General features: G+C 37.8%; 1 protein-coding gene across 4 annotated transcripts in view; it reads right to left on the bottom strand.

The window, feature by feature from the left end:
• The window catches only part of RALYL (RALY RNA binding protein like), a 655,965-nt gene that overhangs the window by 88,079 nt on the left and 551,523 nt on the right, over positions 1–16,363 (bottom strand). For all 4 annotated transcript variants that reach the window (XM_030553367.1, XM_030553368.1, XM_030553369.1 and 1 more), the window contains one exon: positions 608–640. In XM_030553367.1, coding sequence (XP_030409227.1) covers positions 608–640 — 33 coding nt within the window. The remainder of the gene's footprint in view (positions 1–607; positions 641–16,363) is intronic.

Here is a 16,363-nt window from a genome sequence, read left to right as displayed (position 1 = left end):
AATTAACAAAGTATGAAAATTGGTGACAGTGCAAATGAGGTTACAAATTTTATAACTGTTTTTAACACACATACCAATATAGACATGGTTCATCAGCTTGAAAAGATCTGATTTTATTTTATAAATTTAAATTAAAAACAGCAATATTTACAAATAGTTTTATCAACTTTTTGCACTAGTAGAGACATTTTAAAAATAGCATGTTAATTGTATTAAAAATACTGTCAAAATTCATACTAAATTAATAAAGAGACTATTTGATAACATGAAATTCACATTAACTGATAGAACGACATCAAGGCAACTAATACAACAGTTGTCCACAAGAGCATCATCTAACATATATATGTAAAATTTCCTCTGTTCATTTCAGTTAATCAGCAAAAATAAAATAGTTTCTGTCATGTTTGGGTGGAAGGAGAAATCAATGTCTGCTGACATTTACTGATTAAAATCTATGCTTTCCAAGCTTAGGTATAGTAATGAATGACTATTTACATGAGAGTACTTAACATTTCAACATTTTATACTTTAATGGGTCTAATGGGGTCAACAATATTGTATAATTGTTAAAAATAGTGATATATACATATGTAAACATACTCACCCAACAGACAGGAAAGGTTCCTTTGAATCAAGTCTGTTAAGTAAATAACAGATATTTAAAATATATATACATACAATATTACATTTTATAGCATTTAAATTATGGATTTAAAAGGCTCTAATGGATCTATTGCACTGGGTATGGTGATAATGCACAATTTGGCAGTAATAGCAGATCATCAAGGGTCTGATCCAATTCCCACTGAAATCAGTTATAAAAGTCCCAATGACTTCAATTGGCAGAATGTTTACAAAGCAGCAAGCCTCAGGCCTGATCCAAACTAAACTCACTTCAGGGTGAATTTCACAGGAAGGCCGCTTGACTTGATAAGCAGTGTAACAGGAGCATTTTCATCCCAGGCATATGTTCCCCCTCCATGATGCCTACTTCCATGTGAAGTCAAATTCTTTTTCTCCTACGTTCCAGTTCAGGAAGATAATTTACTACTAAAGTATGTTCTGAATTTTAAGCTTAGAATTAAGCATATGTTTCAATATCTTCCTGAATTGAGGCCTTGCATGCTTTTTCCCTTGCCTTCCTGTTATGCCACATATCATCCATTTTGTAGAATGTCATCATCCTTTTAGCTCAGACATTTCTGGCGGATGCGTCATGATAGCTTTGGTGTCCATAACATTAACTGGGTGTGAGAACCATTAAGACGTGAGTGAAAGGCCCTGTGTAGAGAGGTTAAAAGAAAAACTCAAGAGACCTATTTTGAGAACTTAAGTGAAATATAAGTGGTACATAAACTACATGTAGGCTCTCTGTACCTGGGTCAATTTCATTTGTAAGAGAGTACTACAAACAATAAAATATGAAAAACAAAACAAACTCTACTAAAATATTTGTCAGTGTCTTTTTAATAACAATGTTAACCTAAGAGAAATGGTGGCATATCTCTGGAACTGAACACCTTAACTACTACAAATCTCCATACAAATCCAACCACACTCAACAAAAATACTACAAAATAATGTTCTAAAAGTCTACTCTCTCCCCACCCCACAATTTTATTATGTAGATGATATAGTAAAGATTTATTCAAAACAAAATTAGGTTTAGTACAAACGTTTATAATAATCTAGCCAGAAGCTTGTTTTCAAAGATGTGCTCATCATAGTGCATTCTAAAGATAGTCAAGTTCAAGTATTACATTTACTTTTAATAATGTTCATCAACTTTTGCAAAGCATTTAATTCTCAGGAAGAGGTTTCTAAGATTACTGGTGGGAATGCTTAAATGCCTGTCTTGCTCTTGACTGTTGGATGCAATGTACTTGAAATATAGTTTCCTGGGACCGAAACCTGAGATTTTAATGCAATTTTTACCCATTTGCTTTAAGTAAGGGTTGAGTAAATGCCAGAAACCCACCACAATATATTTTCTGTGCATGTTTCTCCCTTCCCTCTAGCACTTAAGAATAGAGACATCTGTCTCCATGGCAGCATCTGCCCTTTTCAAGTCCCAGTGAGGTTGGGATCCATTGTAGAGGGAGGCGGAAGGGACTGGGTGGCCCTGTGTTGAAGTGTTTGTGAGTGGATATATATCATACCCCAGGAAAGATACTACAGCCTAAGACTGCATTACCTTTACTGCAAAACTCCCTGGACAGTCACTAGTGCCTGTCAAGTTCCACGCCAAGCTGACAGGAAACAGGATGGTCACTGAGGGCCTCCATATAGATGGCCGTGGCTTCCTCCCAGAGGATCCATATTTTGGGGGTGTGCCCTGTGGCTCCATCTGTAAGGTGCAAGTCCTGTTCCCATTATGAATAAAACAGATAGAAACTCTGTGATGATCCTTACAGAGTTTCCTTATCCCTTATCATCCCTCCAGTGGGTTTTATGACACCAGGGGCTGATCCAGTCCTCATAAGAATCTCATAAGATTTGGCCTCTGATATATCTGAAAGATTTGGCCTCTTTCATCTTATTGTGAATAAGATGAAAGAGAACGGAAAGCACATCTGTGTTTTTGTGCAGTCTTACAGCAACAATTTTGTCAGGAGGATAGCTCTGGGACATCAGTGTTCTGATAAAGGATATAATCTTGTGGGTATAATACATAAAGGAAATGTTTGAGGTAACACTCTCTGGATAAAATACTGCAATTAAAAATCTATTTGAAATGCATTCTAAAGATGGAATTCAATTTGCTTTAACTGTGCTGGCCTAAGTTTGACCCCCTCTATATATTTGACTAAATGCTTTTAGATAATATGCAGCATTATTTTAAATTAGTTCAAGTGTTCCAGATAATAAGGGAATACAATCATCCATTGGCTTTTTATTTTAAATGGTAATTCAATGCATACCAAATTAATATAAAGGATCTAAAACTGAAACACCATGTAAAAGAAAATACTACATCTCCTTTAGTGGCAGTATTTATCTATCCATGGATCAATTATTACTTCCTTCCCAGCAACTCAGTACCCAAATATCCTCAGAGTTTGAAAGCATTCTTATATAGCTAAGAGGGACACATCCTAAAAGGTAATCCTGGATGGCTGCAGAAGAAGTTGGGATATTTCTTCAGCAGACAAACTATTAGAAGAGGAATGTTTGCTCTTAAGAAGAAAAACAAAAGGATCAAAACCTAAAAGAATGCAGGAATACTATAACTGAAATAAATATATACAAATACAATAATGTTTTAAAAATAATGTAATAGTAATGACACAGTGAAATGATATATTTTATAACCTATGATACGTTGCTATGTATAAAATCTTGGTGCTAGAACCTTTCTGATTTGCAATGTTTTTGTCACCCATAACCTGCAGTGCTCATGGGGGGAAAAAGTATTATGAACGGGAATCTCAACAGCACATATATACTTTTTTAACACTTTGCATGATTCTTGGCCTATTTTCAGTTGGCCTAGTGACAACTAACTTGATCCCATGTGCATCCAGTGATACCTTTGTCATGCATTAGATGTACTACTTTTCCAAAGTTTCTAAAAAAATCACACTCATTATACTATAAAAACTAGAATAATGCAATATATGTCAACAGTCTCTACAACGATCCCTACAACCTGTCAACAAATCATATATAGGGGACTGGAAAAGCCTGAGGTATACTCTAAACCTTTAACCTAAGCATAATTGTTCTAGTTAAGATTACAGGCAAGATCCTTTTTATATCTGGGACACAACCCAACATACATAAATCAATTTCATTTCAGGCTGAACCATCCCCTCTCTCCTTCCCAAACTCTATTTACAGGAAATTTGGATGAATCATTGACAACATCATTATTGCACATAGGCAAATAGAATTCAGCTAAGTGGTCCTTTAAGATAACTCATTTGGAATCAATATATGCTTAGTGCTGATTCATTCGTACATTCATAACTAAGGATGGACAAAAAACACTAATGTTGTATTTCTGTTTGCTACCTTATTCTGCTACCTCAAATGTGACAAAACAGTCTTCTCTGGACCAAACAAAGCAAAGTTCAGAAACTAAGACCAAGATTTCCAAAAATTACTCCTGGTTTTGTATGTCAAATTTCAGAACAAATTTCAGAGGGTAGGTAACTCAGCACTTTCCGAAAATAAGGCTCCTTTCAGGTGTACTGCCTCAGGAAATGGAGTTAGACTCTATTGTTGATGTCAGCTTGTCTGGATTTACAGCCTAAAATACTGATTCCATTATATCTAGCGCCAGCAGCTACATTGGAGTTGGCATACATAGTTTTTTGCTGCTTTAATAGAGTCTGTTATGTCCTTGAAGTGTCCAAAAGGCTTCTGAAAGACTTTTCACGTTACTTCTATAGAACGTCTAGCAATACAGGAAGCAGTATAGCACCAAAGAGAACATAAAACTATACAAGAGCTTGTTCCAAAACCATGGAGGAAACTCTAAAAGATATCATTCAGTGGAGCATACTTACACTTACATCATGTTCCAACTGGGACCCTGACTTTGCAAATAATGATATGCAAATTGGCCAAAAGAAGGCTAAAAACTGTTTGAAATGGGCTACCCTCATTACCGCTACAAAAGTGATTTTTCCTCCCCTGGTATTCTACTGTTAATTGAATTTTCTTGTTAGACTGACCCCCTCACTTGGTAAGGCAGCTCCCATCTTTTCATATATTATGTATATATACCTGCTACTGTATTTTTCATTCCATGCATCTGATGAAGTGGGTTCTAGCTCACGAAAGCTTATGCCCAAATAAATTTGTTAGTCTTTAAGGTGTCACAAGGACTCCTCATTGTTTTTGCTAAAAATGTGTCACTTGCTAATATAGGATGGCTGTTGATGCGCAAAAACAGGCAAAGGCTCTTAGGTCCGTGATATGCAATATAGGGTTTGACCTTAGTTCTTCCTCCTCCTCTTCCTTTTGCTTTAGGGCAATTGCAACAGTACTGTGATCTGAAGGATCTGAACAGTTAATTCCTCTGATAGGAATCTAACAGTTCAACTTTATATTGAGCTTTCAAACTATTGTTGTTTGCTTATCGAGGACCAAAGAGACAAGTTACCACAAGTGCAGGTTGGAAATTTTTCATCTAAACTTTTTTTTAATGCAATTTTTGTAAAAATCAACACATTTAGAAAAACATGTTGACTTTGATGAAAATTTCCAAGACAAAAAGATTTTTTGAAGCAAAATTATTTTTGTTTTGGAAAATTTTCATAAGAACATAAGAATGGCCATACTGGATCAGACCAAAGGTCCATCTAGCTATTGCACTATTAGTAGTGACATGCCATAAAGTAAAATATAAAAAGATTTAAAAAACAGAAATTAATTTCAAACTGAAAAACTAAAATTCTGAACTGAAATTCTGAAATTTTCCAAAATGAAAATGTTCTGAAATGGAAACTTTTCAGAAGTTCTGTTTCACGGGACATTTTGAAAACAGTATTTTTTTTCATTCCCCTTATTTCTATTTGGAACAAAAACAAATTTCAAAAAGTCTGTATTTCCTGCAAAATGGAAATTCCAATTTTTGACCAGCTGTAGTTACCACTCAAATGACAACTCAGAATATATTTTGAATTAGTGCACCATTCATGGCTACTGGATTCTGAACCTGAGAAATCTTCTCAATGAAAGTTTTGTGAAATCTGATACTTTTATTCAAAAAGTTTTATTTTTGACAAATCAGCATTTTCTGATAAAAAATCTTAATTGAAAAATTCCTGACCAGCCCTATTCTGGAAGGTTTTACATTTTCCTGTGGTTCCCATAAACAGCACTATAATGTTGGCAATTTGTATTATAGAGTATTTTCATATTCCTTGAAGCATTAACTACTTATTCTGAACCATAAGCAGAATACTGGACTAACTGCACTCAAGGTGTGATCTAGTATGGCTATTTAAGTTTTCAGGATGAAGATGAAAGGGGTACATGGAATGTTTGACAGTCACAACATTTTTTACCAACATGTTAAGTAATTTTAAAATCTTTCCCTTAGTGCTATGGATAAAACTCTTGAAGAATTAAAGAATTAAATAAGTGCAGCATTTCATCTCTGTTCATTTTTCTCTGGGCTTTATGCCATTAGGTGGTGACAGCTGTTTTAAAACAACAAAGAAATGAAGCATAATATTCTTTTCCTCATTAGCATAATAGAACAAATATTTTATTTGAATTTAAAGCACCTTTCCAGGGATCTGGGCAACTTCGCCATATATTGAAATACAAATGCTAATGCAAACTAAAGTAAGCCAAACAGCTTCCCTAAAACAGGAAAGAAAACAGAAACCGGAACCCTCCAGCTCCCAAATACCATACTTCAGTGCAACTCCTCCTTTTCCAAGTGAAAAGTGCTTTGCAATAGATTTGGGGTGCTTTTTTTAAAAGCACCTAAGTGGTTTAGGAGCCTAATTCCATTTTCAAAAATAACATAGACACTTAGGAGTCAAAGTCCCATTGAAAGTGGATGCTATGTCTCTTGGGTGCTTTTCAAAAGTTTACCCTGGGGATATTTCAGACCAAAGGTCCTATCTAATAATATAACTCTGGATGCTCTTGTTGTCCATATTAATGTCTTTTCTGCTACTGAAGCCTGCTAAGGTTTTTGGACTCAATCATAACTTCTAGTCTGAGTTCCACAGTTTAAGTATGTGTGGTAAATTATTAAAGCAAGATTGGAGCAATGAGTCCATCAGAGGCCAGAAGTTTTACATCTACCATAGTTTGAGCTGAAGGGGCACATATTAGGACTAATATATTTAGGCTTGGCAGAATTCTATTTTTATTTTTTATAATTTTGAGTAACAAATGCCACACCGGAGAACAACAGATTAAAGCCCTAGGCCCAAGTTGCCTTGCCCTGCCACAAATGCAAATAGATGTTTACCAACCTTTAGTGATTAAAAACTTAATCCTTCCAAGCCTATATATATTCAGCAAAGGCAAATGTATATATATATTGCATACACAGGGCTACTTTTACCCAAAGTTTAATTCTCACTGATGCCAGTAGAGCTAGATAATGGAAGCATTTGGCCCACAGGCTGGTGATGAACTATCACCTAAAGGAAGTAGTTGTCCTTCTAATGGGCAGTGCCATTGTGATCTTCCTTTTGTCAGTACAATCAGGGGTCAAAAGTGCACATTTTTAACAGCGAGGGTAATGCACCACAAGCGAATAACTTACCTACGGGTGTGGTGGTTCTCCATCACTTGGGTCTTTCTACAAGAGATGTTATAAATCAAACAGAAGTTATAGGCGTGTTGCAGAAATTATTGGGTGAGGTTCTATGGCCTGTATAGGTCAGGAAAGATGATCACAGTGGTCCTTTTTGACCTTAAAATCTATGAATAGAGAAAGATTGAGTGGAAAGGAAGTGCAGTTCTTCCTTCTGTTTGGGCTTGAAAGAGCAGTTCTGGCCCTACATCTCCCCTTCCTCTTTGGCCACTTCAGTGAGAGCTCCACTTCCGGTTTCAACCTACTTTAACTATGAAGTGCAACTAATGTGTTCCAAAGAAGGATTTTGGGATAGGGATGGGTGGGACAGAAGTAATTATGTGAGGAACGCTGAACTTGAGGTCACATGTGTCATTGCACTTTAGATAGCACAAGATGGCAGATGCTTCATCTTACATGGAAGTAAGAAGTTATTGTCTTAGGTTCTGCCACTTATTCATTATGATTTTTTTTTAAATCTTCTGCCCTGTTGTACTATATCGACAATGAAAGATGCACTTTGATAATTTTTTAGAGCCTTTCTGTCTAAAAATCATAATTGATTCAGTATATTAAATATAAGCAAAAAAGATTCCTGTGGCTCCTTGTAGACTAACAGACGTATCGTAACATAAGCTTTTGTGGGTGAATACCCACTTCATCAGAGGAATATATTAAATGATGTTCACAACCTACCTGGCATATTTTAGTTGTGAACTATTTATTGATTTTTTAAAAAAAATAAACTTCTGTTTATTTCTAGATACATTTTAAAATAATAAAGTTACCCTTTCACTGCCAGATTCTCTTTACACAGATTATTAGTATTTCCAGGATGTGATTATGGTAAATTGCCATCTAGTCTTTGGCGGATGAGGAGTAATAAATTATACTTTTACCCATATCTTCTGATTCCTGACACATAAAAATAAATTATTTAAAAGATATAATACTTGGGTTGTTTTCTTCATAGAGCACGAAGCTGTGATCAGTTTTTACCTCAGCTCTTCGGAGAAATCTTGCTGACAAGAGAATAATCTTACATTATATCTTACATTGTCAAGTCTCAAGCTCAGACTGATTTTTCAGTGATGGTGAATACAGTGATAGAGCGCACTAGAGATTGATAATGGCCTAGTTGCATCTTACAGGGGAAAGCAAACAACATCCCAATTTTCTCTATTAAAAAATCCCCATTCGTTGCAGACACCATGCTGAGAGACAAATGAGAACATGTGGGTAGGCCCTTCCCACTTTAGAGTTTTGAAGATAGAAGGCAGAAAGAGATGGGTGACTACATAACATTCTTCAAATAACCCATTACAAAAAAGGACAGGATATTCTCTGAAAAACACTCCTGGTGAACATACATGCCTATGATAAGCCAACCTATACAGCTGAGTGAATAATTGAAAAAATATCACAACATTCACTGACTAAATTATTCAACAAATGTTTTCTGACCAGGTCTGTCTGTCTATCTGAGGATTTTCTATAGGACTCCTTTTTGCGTTAACTAAGCACTTAAAGCAGGACTAAGTTTCTAAAACAGATATAACATATTGGACACACTGTAGAGTGTGCAGTATTCATTTAATGTACCTTGTCAGGCTGTGTTTTGAACTGGATGTAGTGTACCGGGTTTTAGAGGTCAGCACAGGATAAAGCCTGTTATGTGTCCTTTTTAATATCTCCTGTCACTTTGTATAAATGTACGTTTGTGACAGATATATAAATCATATACTCAGATATAGCAATTTTTCTATTGAACCTCTGAACCTAGTTATACAATTTGTAAACATCAAATCCTTGACATTAGTATAAGTTGCAGGCACCCTGTTCCTCTCAGGACTTTGTTCAATAGGAATAAATTGTGGATGTTCCTCAGTTATGACTGCACATATGATGTTGGAGGTAGTTAGAGGATAATTCTTCCTGTCCATACCAATTTTCATATCAGCTAAGGGTTGGGATGAATGATGAGTCGGACAACACTGGTTTTGACAAATCAACAACATATAACTTGTCCTGTTGGATAGAAGGATGGGTTTTTGATATAACAAAAGGAAGGTATTTTCTATAAAGGAAGAAGGGGATTAGCTAACCCTTGTCTCTCGCCCCTACTTCACTAAAGATGTGACCTGAATATTTGGCATGTAGAAAGGCTAAAAACAAAAAAGATCTGGGTCATATAAAGTTCATTTAGCAATGTAACATTTTTGAATAGGTAGAACAAAACATAGCTTATGCTCAAAAGTTACCTAGCAGAGCTTTCTGTACTATTAGACTAGGGGAGTATATTTTGTGCCTGGCCTTTAATGTTATTTCCTTTATATACCTATACATTATCAGTAACATTTGCTTTTATTTAAGACAACCTGAACTGGGAGATGGATTCTTTTAGGTGAAGATGAGCATTGACAAATGCCTCAGGGAAAAACCGAGCTCTGCACTCAAGGAAGGCAAGTTCAGATTTTATGGGTAATGGTCTGGTTGCATGGGCATGGTTGAAGGAGGATTGCCAGCCATCCATCCTAAACTGAAAGAAAGGAGTATTAATAAAGTCAGTGTCACTGGGGAGACACAAAGAGCATACACTGAATTTTCTCTGCATACCACAAATGTATAGTATTCTGCTCCACCCCCATTGCAAAACGTGTCCCAAGCTCTATTACAAAAGGCATTCATTAACTCTAAGGACATTCTTTTCTTTCTGAAGATGACACCCTCAACTTCAGTTCCAATCACCTTTCTGTAAATAGAAAATTTGTTCATTTCAGCATTCTCATTCTTGTAGCAAAAGGAAGCAAACTCTAGAGGAAAAAAGGCAACCCCGTGCCACTGCTGTCATTTTCAATCTGCTTATCTTATCTGCTAATAGTTGCTAAATCCTGCAAAAAACTAGCTTCCCATCAACAGTAACAGTGTGGGACTAAATATACTCAGCCATCTTTCTTAGGATTCTGTCTCTTGACCACTTCAATCATTTTTTGAAGAAAGTGGATATTCATTGACCACCTGAATCAGAGTATGACAAAGTCAACAAGCACATGTCTAAAAATTTCTGGAATGAATTAATCAGAGTAGGCTGAAGAGAATAGTAGTGTTTGAGCTAATGCAAACAATCAGTACTACCTTGCTGCATGCCTATTTATAGTCACGGATTGATGAAGGTTAATGCCTACATGCCTTTCGAGAATCCCCAGGGTAGAGGGTTAATCTTCGTTTCCCTCAGTGACACTGTGACAGATGCTATGGACCCATGGAATATTCAAACAGTACTTTTTATCTATTTTATAAATTGTATATGTATTCTTATGGGTTAGTGGCTGTATTCCTGATTCAGTGGGGTTTAGGGGCCACAGGGTTTCCTGCTGGAACTAAAATCACTGCAGGGTAATCATTGCAAATCCCAAGGCAGCTAACAAGTGTGGAGAGGTCTCATAACCTGGTTTGGTCTGATTGAAGAGGCCCAGCAAATAAAGAATTGAAAACTGTATATACTGACCATTGTGATGTTTGGAGAGAGGTCACTCTCTCCTGATCCAAGAACTGACATGGAACTATGACCAACAGAGTTAGACCTTATAGATAGGGCCTGCAGTACTTGAGATCCTGCCAAGGTTCCACGTGGAAGACTGGTCACTCCTGGTAAGCTAGACACATGTATGAGCTATTGATCGTTTTCAAGACATGCTTTCTCTGTAATGCTTTTATTCTGAATAAGTGGTATTTTGCTTCATATGAGCTAGCTAGTCACAGTTAACCCTGCCATTGCTCCTGAAAGAACAGGACTGCTGCTGCTGAACTTAAGTCAAACCTGCTGAGATAAACACAATGACTTATAGCAAGGGTGGGCAAACTCTGGCCCATTGGTCGGACCTGGATCTGCAAGCTGTTTTAAGCTAGCCTATGAGGTCCTGCTGGGGTGCTGGGTCATGGGCCACATGGCTCAGTCCTGCTCCGGTGCTCCAGCTGCGGCTCTGGGGCGGGGGCTGCACCACGCCGCTCCTGGAAGCTGTGGCATGGCCCCAGTCCAATGATCAGGAGCTACTCCATGCACATGAGTCGGAGAAGGGACATGCCACTGCTTCCAGGAGCCACTTGAGGTAAGCACCGCTTGGAGTCTGCATCCCTGAGCCTATCCCCGTGCCCCCAACCTCCTTCCCCAGCCCTGATTCCCCTTCCACCCTCTGAACCCCTCGATCCCAGCATGCAGCACTCTTCTGCATCCTAAGCCTGTCATTCCCAGCCCCACCTCAAAGTCTGCACCTCCAGCTGGAAGCTGCACCCCTTCCCACACCTACACCCCTGCCCCAGTCCTGTTCCTCCCTCTGAACCCCTCAGTCCCAGCCCGGAGCATCCTCCTACACCCCAAACTCCTCATCCCCAGCCCCACCTCAGAACCCACACCCCAACCAGAGCCCTCTCCCCAACCCCAATTTTGTGAGCATTCATGGCCCGCCATACAATTTCTATTCCCTGATGTGGTCCTCAGGCCAAAAAGTTTGCCCACCTCTGAATTACAGGCATCTGTGGCCTAAATTGCTGGTCTGCAGAGGATTGCAGGATCCTGCCCCTAGAAAGGTGATGGCTAGAGACCTGAAACCTAAGTGGGGTGCCCTCAAGCAGGCATGAAGGGGCCAGAAGGTGTAGTTACCTCAGCAACTGTGACAGACACTATCAATAAAATAACTGGTGACTTGCTATGATTCATGTTTTCATGCTATGCCCTTGAATAATCTCACTTTGTAGGACTGGATTAAATAATACATACATTTTGACACCAGTACATATTTTTAAACTGTTCATTTCCAGAAGCCCTATAACCACATCACTCATCTTTATGAATCCATTTCTTACATCTGTTAGTAAATATTAATAGTTTATAATTCTTTTTATATTAAACTCTCATGATTTCTTGACCAGACATCCCTGAATCTTTTCTGTGTTAGCCAGCGATGCTGGTTAAACTCTAATGTTAAAGATGGTTTTATTCTGGAGAAATTAATGTCTTTGTCCTAGTAGGCCTGTACTTTATTATCCACTCTGTTTTACTCTGAACTTTAGCTGAACCTAGTGTGTTATCAATAAACTGAATTTTAGTTGGCCCATAGTGTGTATTAAGTAAATGGATTGTGTCCTTTTGTGATCAAATGAACCCCTGTATTCAAACCCTACACACTGTTGTAACAATCTTTCTACAAAATGTGCCTAAAGAGGTATTATTTGAAAACTAATAGTCACATTTCACCCTGATATTATTGTATAGCAACATTATATGTAAAGTTATAAACATGAAATGAAATTAGGTCTGAAATATGTTTACCAGACAAGTATGGGTAAACTCATTTCCCAAAGGCAAAGGACAAGCTGACAGCTCTAGCCAGATGTCATCACAGATGATGGACAATCACCTATCAAATGGCCATTCTTTGGCAAGGGAGGAGGGCAGGAACAAAGAGATCTGCCTCTTAGCAAACAATAGCATGAAAGCTCTTTCACCATGAGACTAAACAACTCCACCCTCAGAGCAGGAATGAACTTTATCTAGGGCAGTGGCTCTCAACCTTTCCAGACTACTGTACCACTTTTAGGAGTCTGATTTATATTGTATGCCTCCAAGTTTCACCTCACTTAAAAACTACTTGTTTACAAAATCAGACCTGAAAATATAAACGTGTCACAGCAAATTACTGAAAAATTGCTTATTTTCTCATTTTCTCATATAATTATAAAATAAATTGATTGGAATATAAATATTGTACTTATATTTCAGTGCATAGTCGTATATAGAGCAGTACAAACAAGTCATTGTCTGTATAAAATTTTAGTTTGTACTGACTTTGCAATTGCTTTTTATGTAGCCCGTTGTAAAACTAGGCAAATACCTAGATCAGTTGATGTACCCACTGGAATATCTCTGCGTACTCAAGGGGTACAAGTACCCTGGTTGAGAACCACTGATCTAGGGGATAACCTTCAGGAAAATGCAGTTCCAAAGGGAGGATTGGACTATAAAGTGAGGGCAAAAAGAACCCATTCATGTCTCACTCTTACAACTAAAATGACAAAAGAAACCAGCCCATTTGACTTTGGGAGTGATCCTCGCCTGAAATTTGGTCAGCCCTGTTGCTGGGAGCATGTAGTAAGAATTTTACCTTGAAACACATCTAGTTGCTAAGTTTAGGACTAGAAAATGTTTTCTTTTTATTTCTCTTTAACTATTTTTAACTTTAATACCTTATACTTGTACTCACTTAAAATCTCTCTTTGTAGTTAAATAAACTTGTTGTATTCTTTAATCAAAACTAATCCAGTGTTGTTGTTAAACTAGACTGTGTGGCTAACACCATTTACGGTAGCCAACTGTTGTATATTGATCCACTAACAAATCTGGATTGTCCAGAAGAGGACTGGGGAGTGCAGAACACACATTTTGGAGGAAAATCTGGGACTGAGAATGTGTTGGGGTCACCCTGCAAATGTAACCCAGGCTGGTGGAAGCCAGAGTCTGACTGATGGTAGCTGGCAGGCTGCAGCTATACACAGATACTCAGGGTGTGAACTGCATGCTGAAAAACTATTTGTGAGCAGCCCAGGTGGGAGCTATGGCAGCAAAGTATGGGAGGCACCCCAGTTTGCAGGGTAGTGGTGACCCAGCCCCTCACTGGTCTGGATTGCACCCTGGAATGTCATACCTTTTTACTCTAAACTCTTGACCTTTAGGGAAATGTCCAAAAGGACCCACTTGTAACCTATATGGGGAAGATGTTTTGTGTAATTAATAAAATAATCTCTGAAGAATGCTTTTAGCTGATCAGGAATTAATCTAACAGATGCTTTCTATCATAATGACTTGGTTTTGGATATCCTTGAATTGATAAAGTAGTCTTTAGTTATCGGTTATGTAAACCAGACACTAGGAAAAGAAGTCTGTATAAAACTTTCAGTTTGTGAATACCTGGAGGATGACTGGGTATTCGCAAGCAGTCAGCATAGATTTACCAAGAACAAATCATGCCAAATCACCTTGATTTCCTTCTTTGGCAGAGTAACTGATTTGGTGGATGCAGAGATTGCAGTGGACATAATATAATTATACTTCAGCATGGCTTTTTACACAGTCCCACATGACATTCTGATAAGTAAACCAGAGAAATTCAGGCTCTACAGAACTGCCATTAAGTGGAGTAGCACAAATAAAGAATAATTATTAATGGAATGATGTCGGATTTGAGGAAGGTCTCAAGTGAGGTTCCACAGGGATCCGTTTGGGGTCCAGTGTCATCTTTATTAATGAGCTGGGTGTAGGTATAGAGAACATACTGATCAAGTTTGCAGATAACAAAAAGCTGGGAGGGGGCAGCCAATACTTGGGAAGATAAAGCTAAAAATTCAGAGGGATCTTGATAAATTGGAGAACTGATATATAGGCAACAAAACGAAATTCAACAAAGAAAAATGTAGCGTGTTACACACTTAGGGAATTAAAGCCAAATGCACACATACAGAATGGGGAAAACTGGCTTGGCAGCAGAATTGCTGAGAAGGATCTGGGAGTTGTGGATCACAATCTCAATGTAAATTAGCAATGTAACTGGACTTACTTTGTCTTGTTCTGATTGGCTGTTTGCTCCAACTCTCCTCCTTTCCCATCCCTCACAGTCCTCTCACTCTATGCCTGCTCCTCTTATCCCCCCATCCCCTGTGCTGTACCCCCACTCCTTCCCTTCCCTATTCTTTCAGTAAACTTTCATTGTGTTCCCTCCACTCACCCACCAAAAGAAATTGTGACACTAACATTATATTTGCTGTATCCCACTGTTCTCTCTGTTTGTGTGGTTTGCCCGGCCCTGTGTCTATTTAGATTGTAAGCTCTTTGGGGCACACACTGTCTATTTTATCTGTGTGTGTACAGTGCCTAGCACAATAGGGCCCCATTCTTGGTTGGCCCTTAGGCAATACCATAAGAAGTATAATTAATAAAAAAAACCTAAAGTATTTATTGAATAAACTAACATCAGTACTGAATCATATCTGGATAGTTAGTGCATCTGAGAATGGTCCAGACAGTATCCAAAACCATTAATCAGATAATACACTATAGGAGTATTTCACAACTAATACTGAACTATGAATAGTCTTCTTTATAAGCCCTCCTGCATCAGAGTCCAGCCTCTCCTTCTATACATCTATGTGCAATCATATTCTATAGCCCATTTCCTCTTTAACTCTGTGTACTCTAAATCTTCTCCTCAGGTACTATCCAACTGCTGGTTGAAAACTAGCAATCTCACACTTATTCAACCTCCCCATTTTTAACCTTTGTTTAGTCACAAAATACCAAAGCTATAATCCAATCTCATATTTCTGCTGCCTTTTGAAGTCCCCTTGAACTGCGCCCTTACAGTGCCACATCAGCAACTCCAAGGCAAAATTATAGCTTGACATACAATTAGGAAGGTTATTGTTATGGGGGATCCAGTGCCTAATTATGGGCCACAAATCTGTGTTCGGAAGCATAGCACTCCCTGGCATCCCTGATTGCCTGTTTAACCACACCACTGAAGGCATCATAAATTTTAACTTTTCTCATTTTAAGAGAAAGAGTCGTGTGTTTCACATTAGCAGAAGCATTAATTGTTTTATTCCAAACGTCTCCTGTATACCTCCTTTTTTTTAAGGTTCCTACAACATGAGTATTACTAATCTACTGCAAATACAGTTTCTAGCAGTGCAACCATATATATATAGTAGATTCTACTCTTTCATTTAACCTAGTAAAAGCACAGCTGAAGAACTAATGAATGAGTTAATTTTACGGTTAGGATTTGATGAGTAAGTTCCAGTTTCTCTTTTTTATTTTATTTCTTGAGAGGGTAGTGAGAAATTAGGAAGCAAAGATCACTTGCATTTTTATTGGGGAGATATACTTTATCATACTCCTCTTTCTCTAATATCACTAAATGAGATCATTTATATAAAATACTAGCTCAATTTTGGGCCCTGATTCTGCAAAAAATTCACATGCAGAACTCTCACTGTAATCAATGGAAATTCCATGTATACAGGACCAATAGTATTGGG

This window comes from Gopherus evgoodei, chromosome 2, assembly GCF_007399415.2.
Source record: "Gopherus evgoodei ecotype Sinaloan lineage chromosome 2, rGopEvg1_v1.p, whole genome shotgun sequence".
Lineage (NCBI taxonomy): Eukaryota > Metazoa > Chordata > Testudines > Testudinidae > Gopherus > Gopherus evgoodei.
The sequence above is the reverse complement of the archived record's forward strand: the minus strand, read 5'-3'. Positions and strand labels throughout refer to the sequence as shown.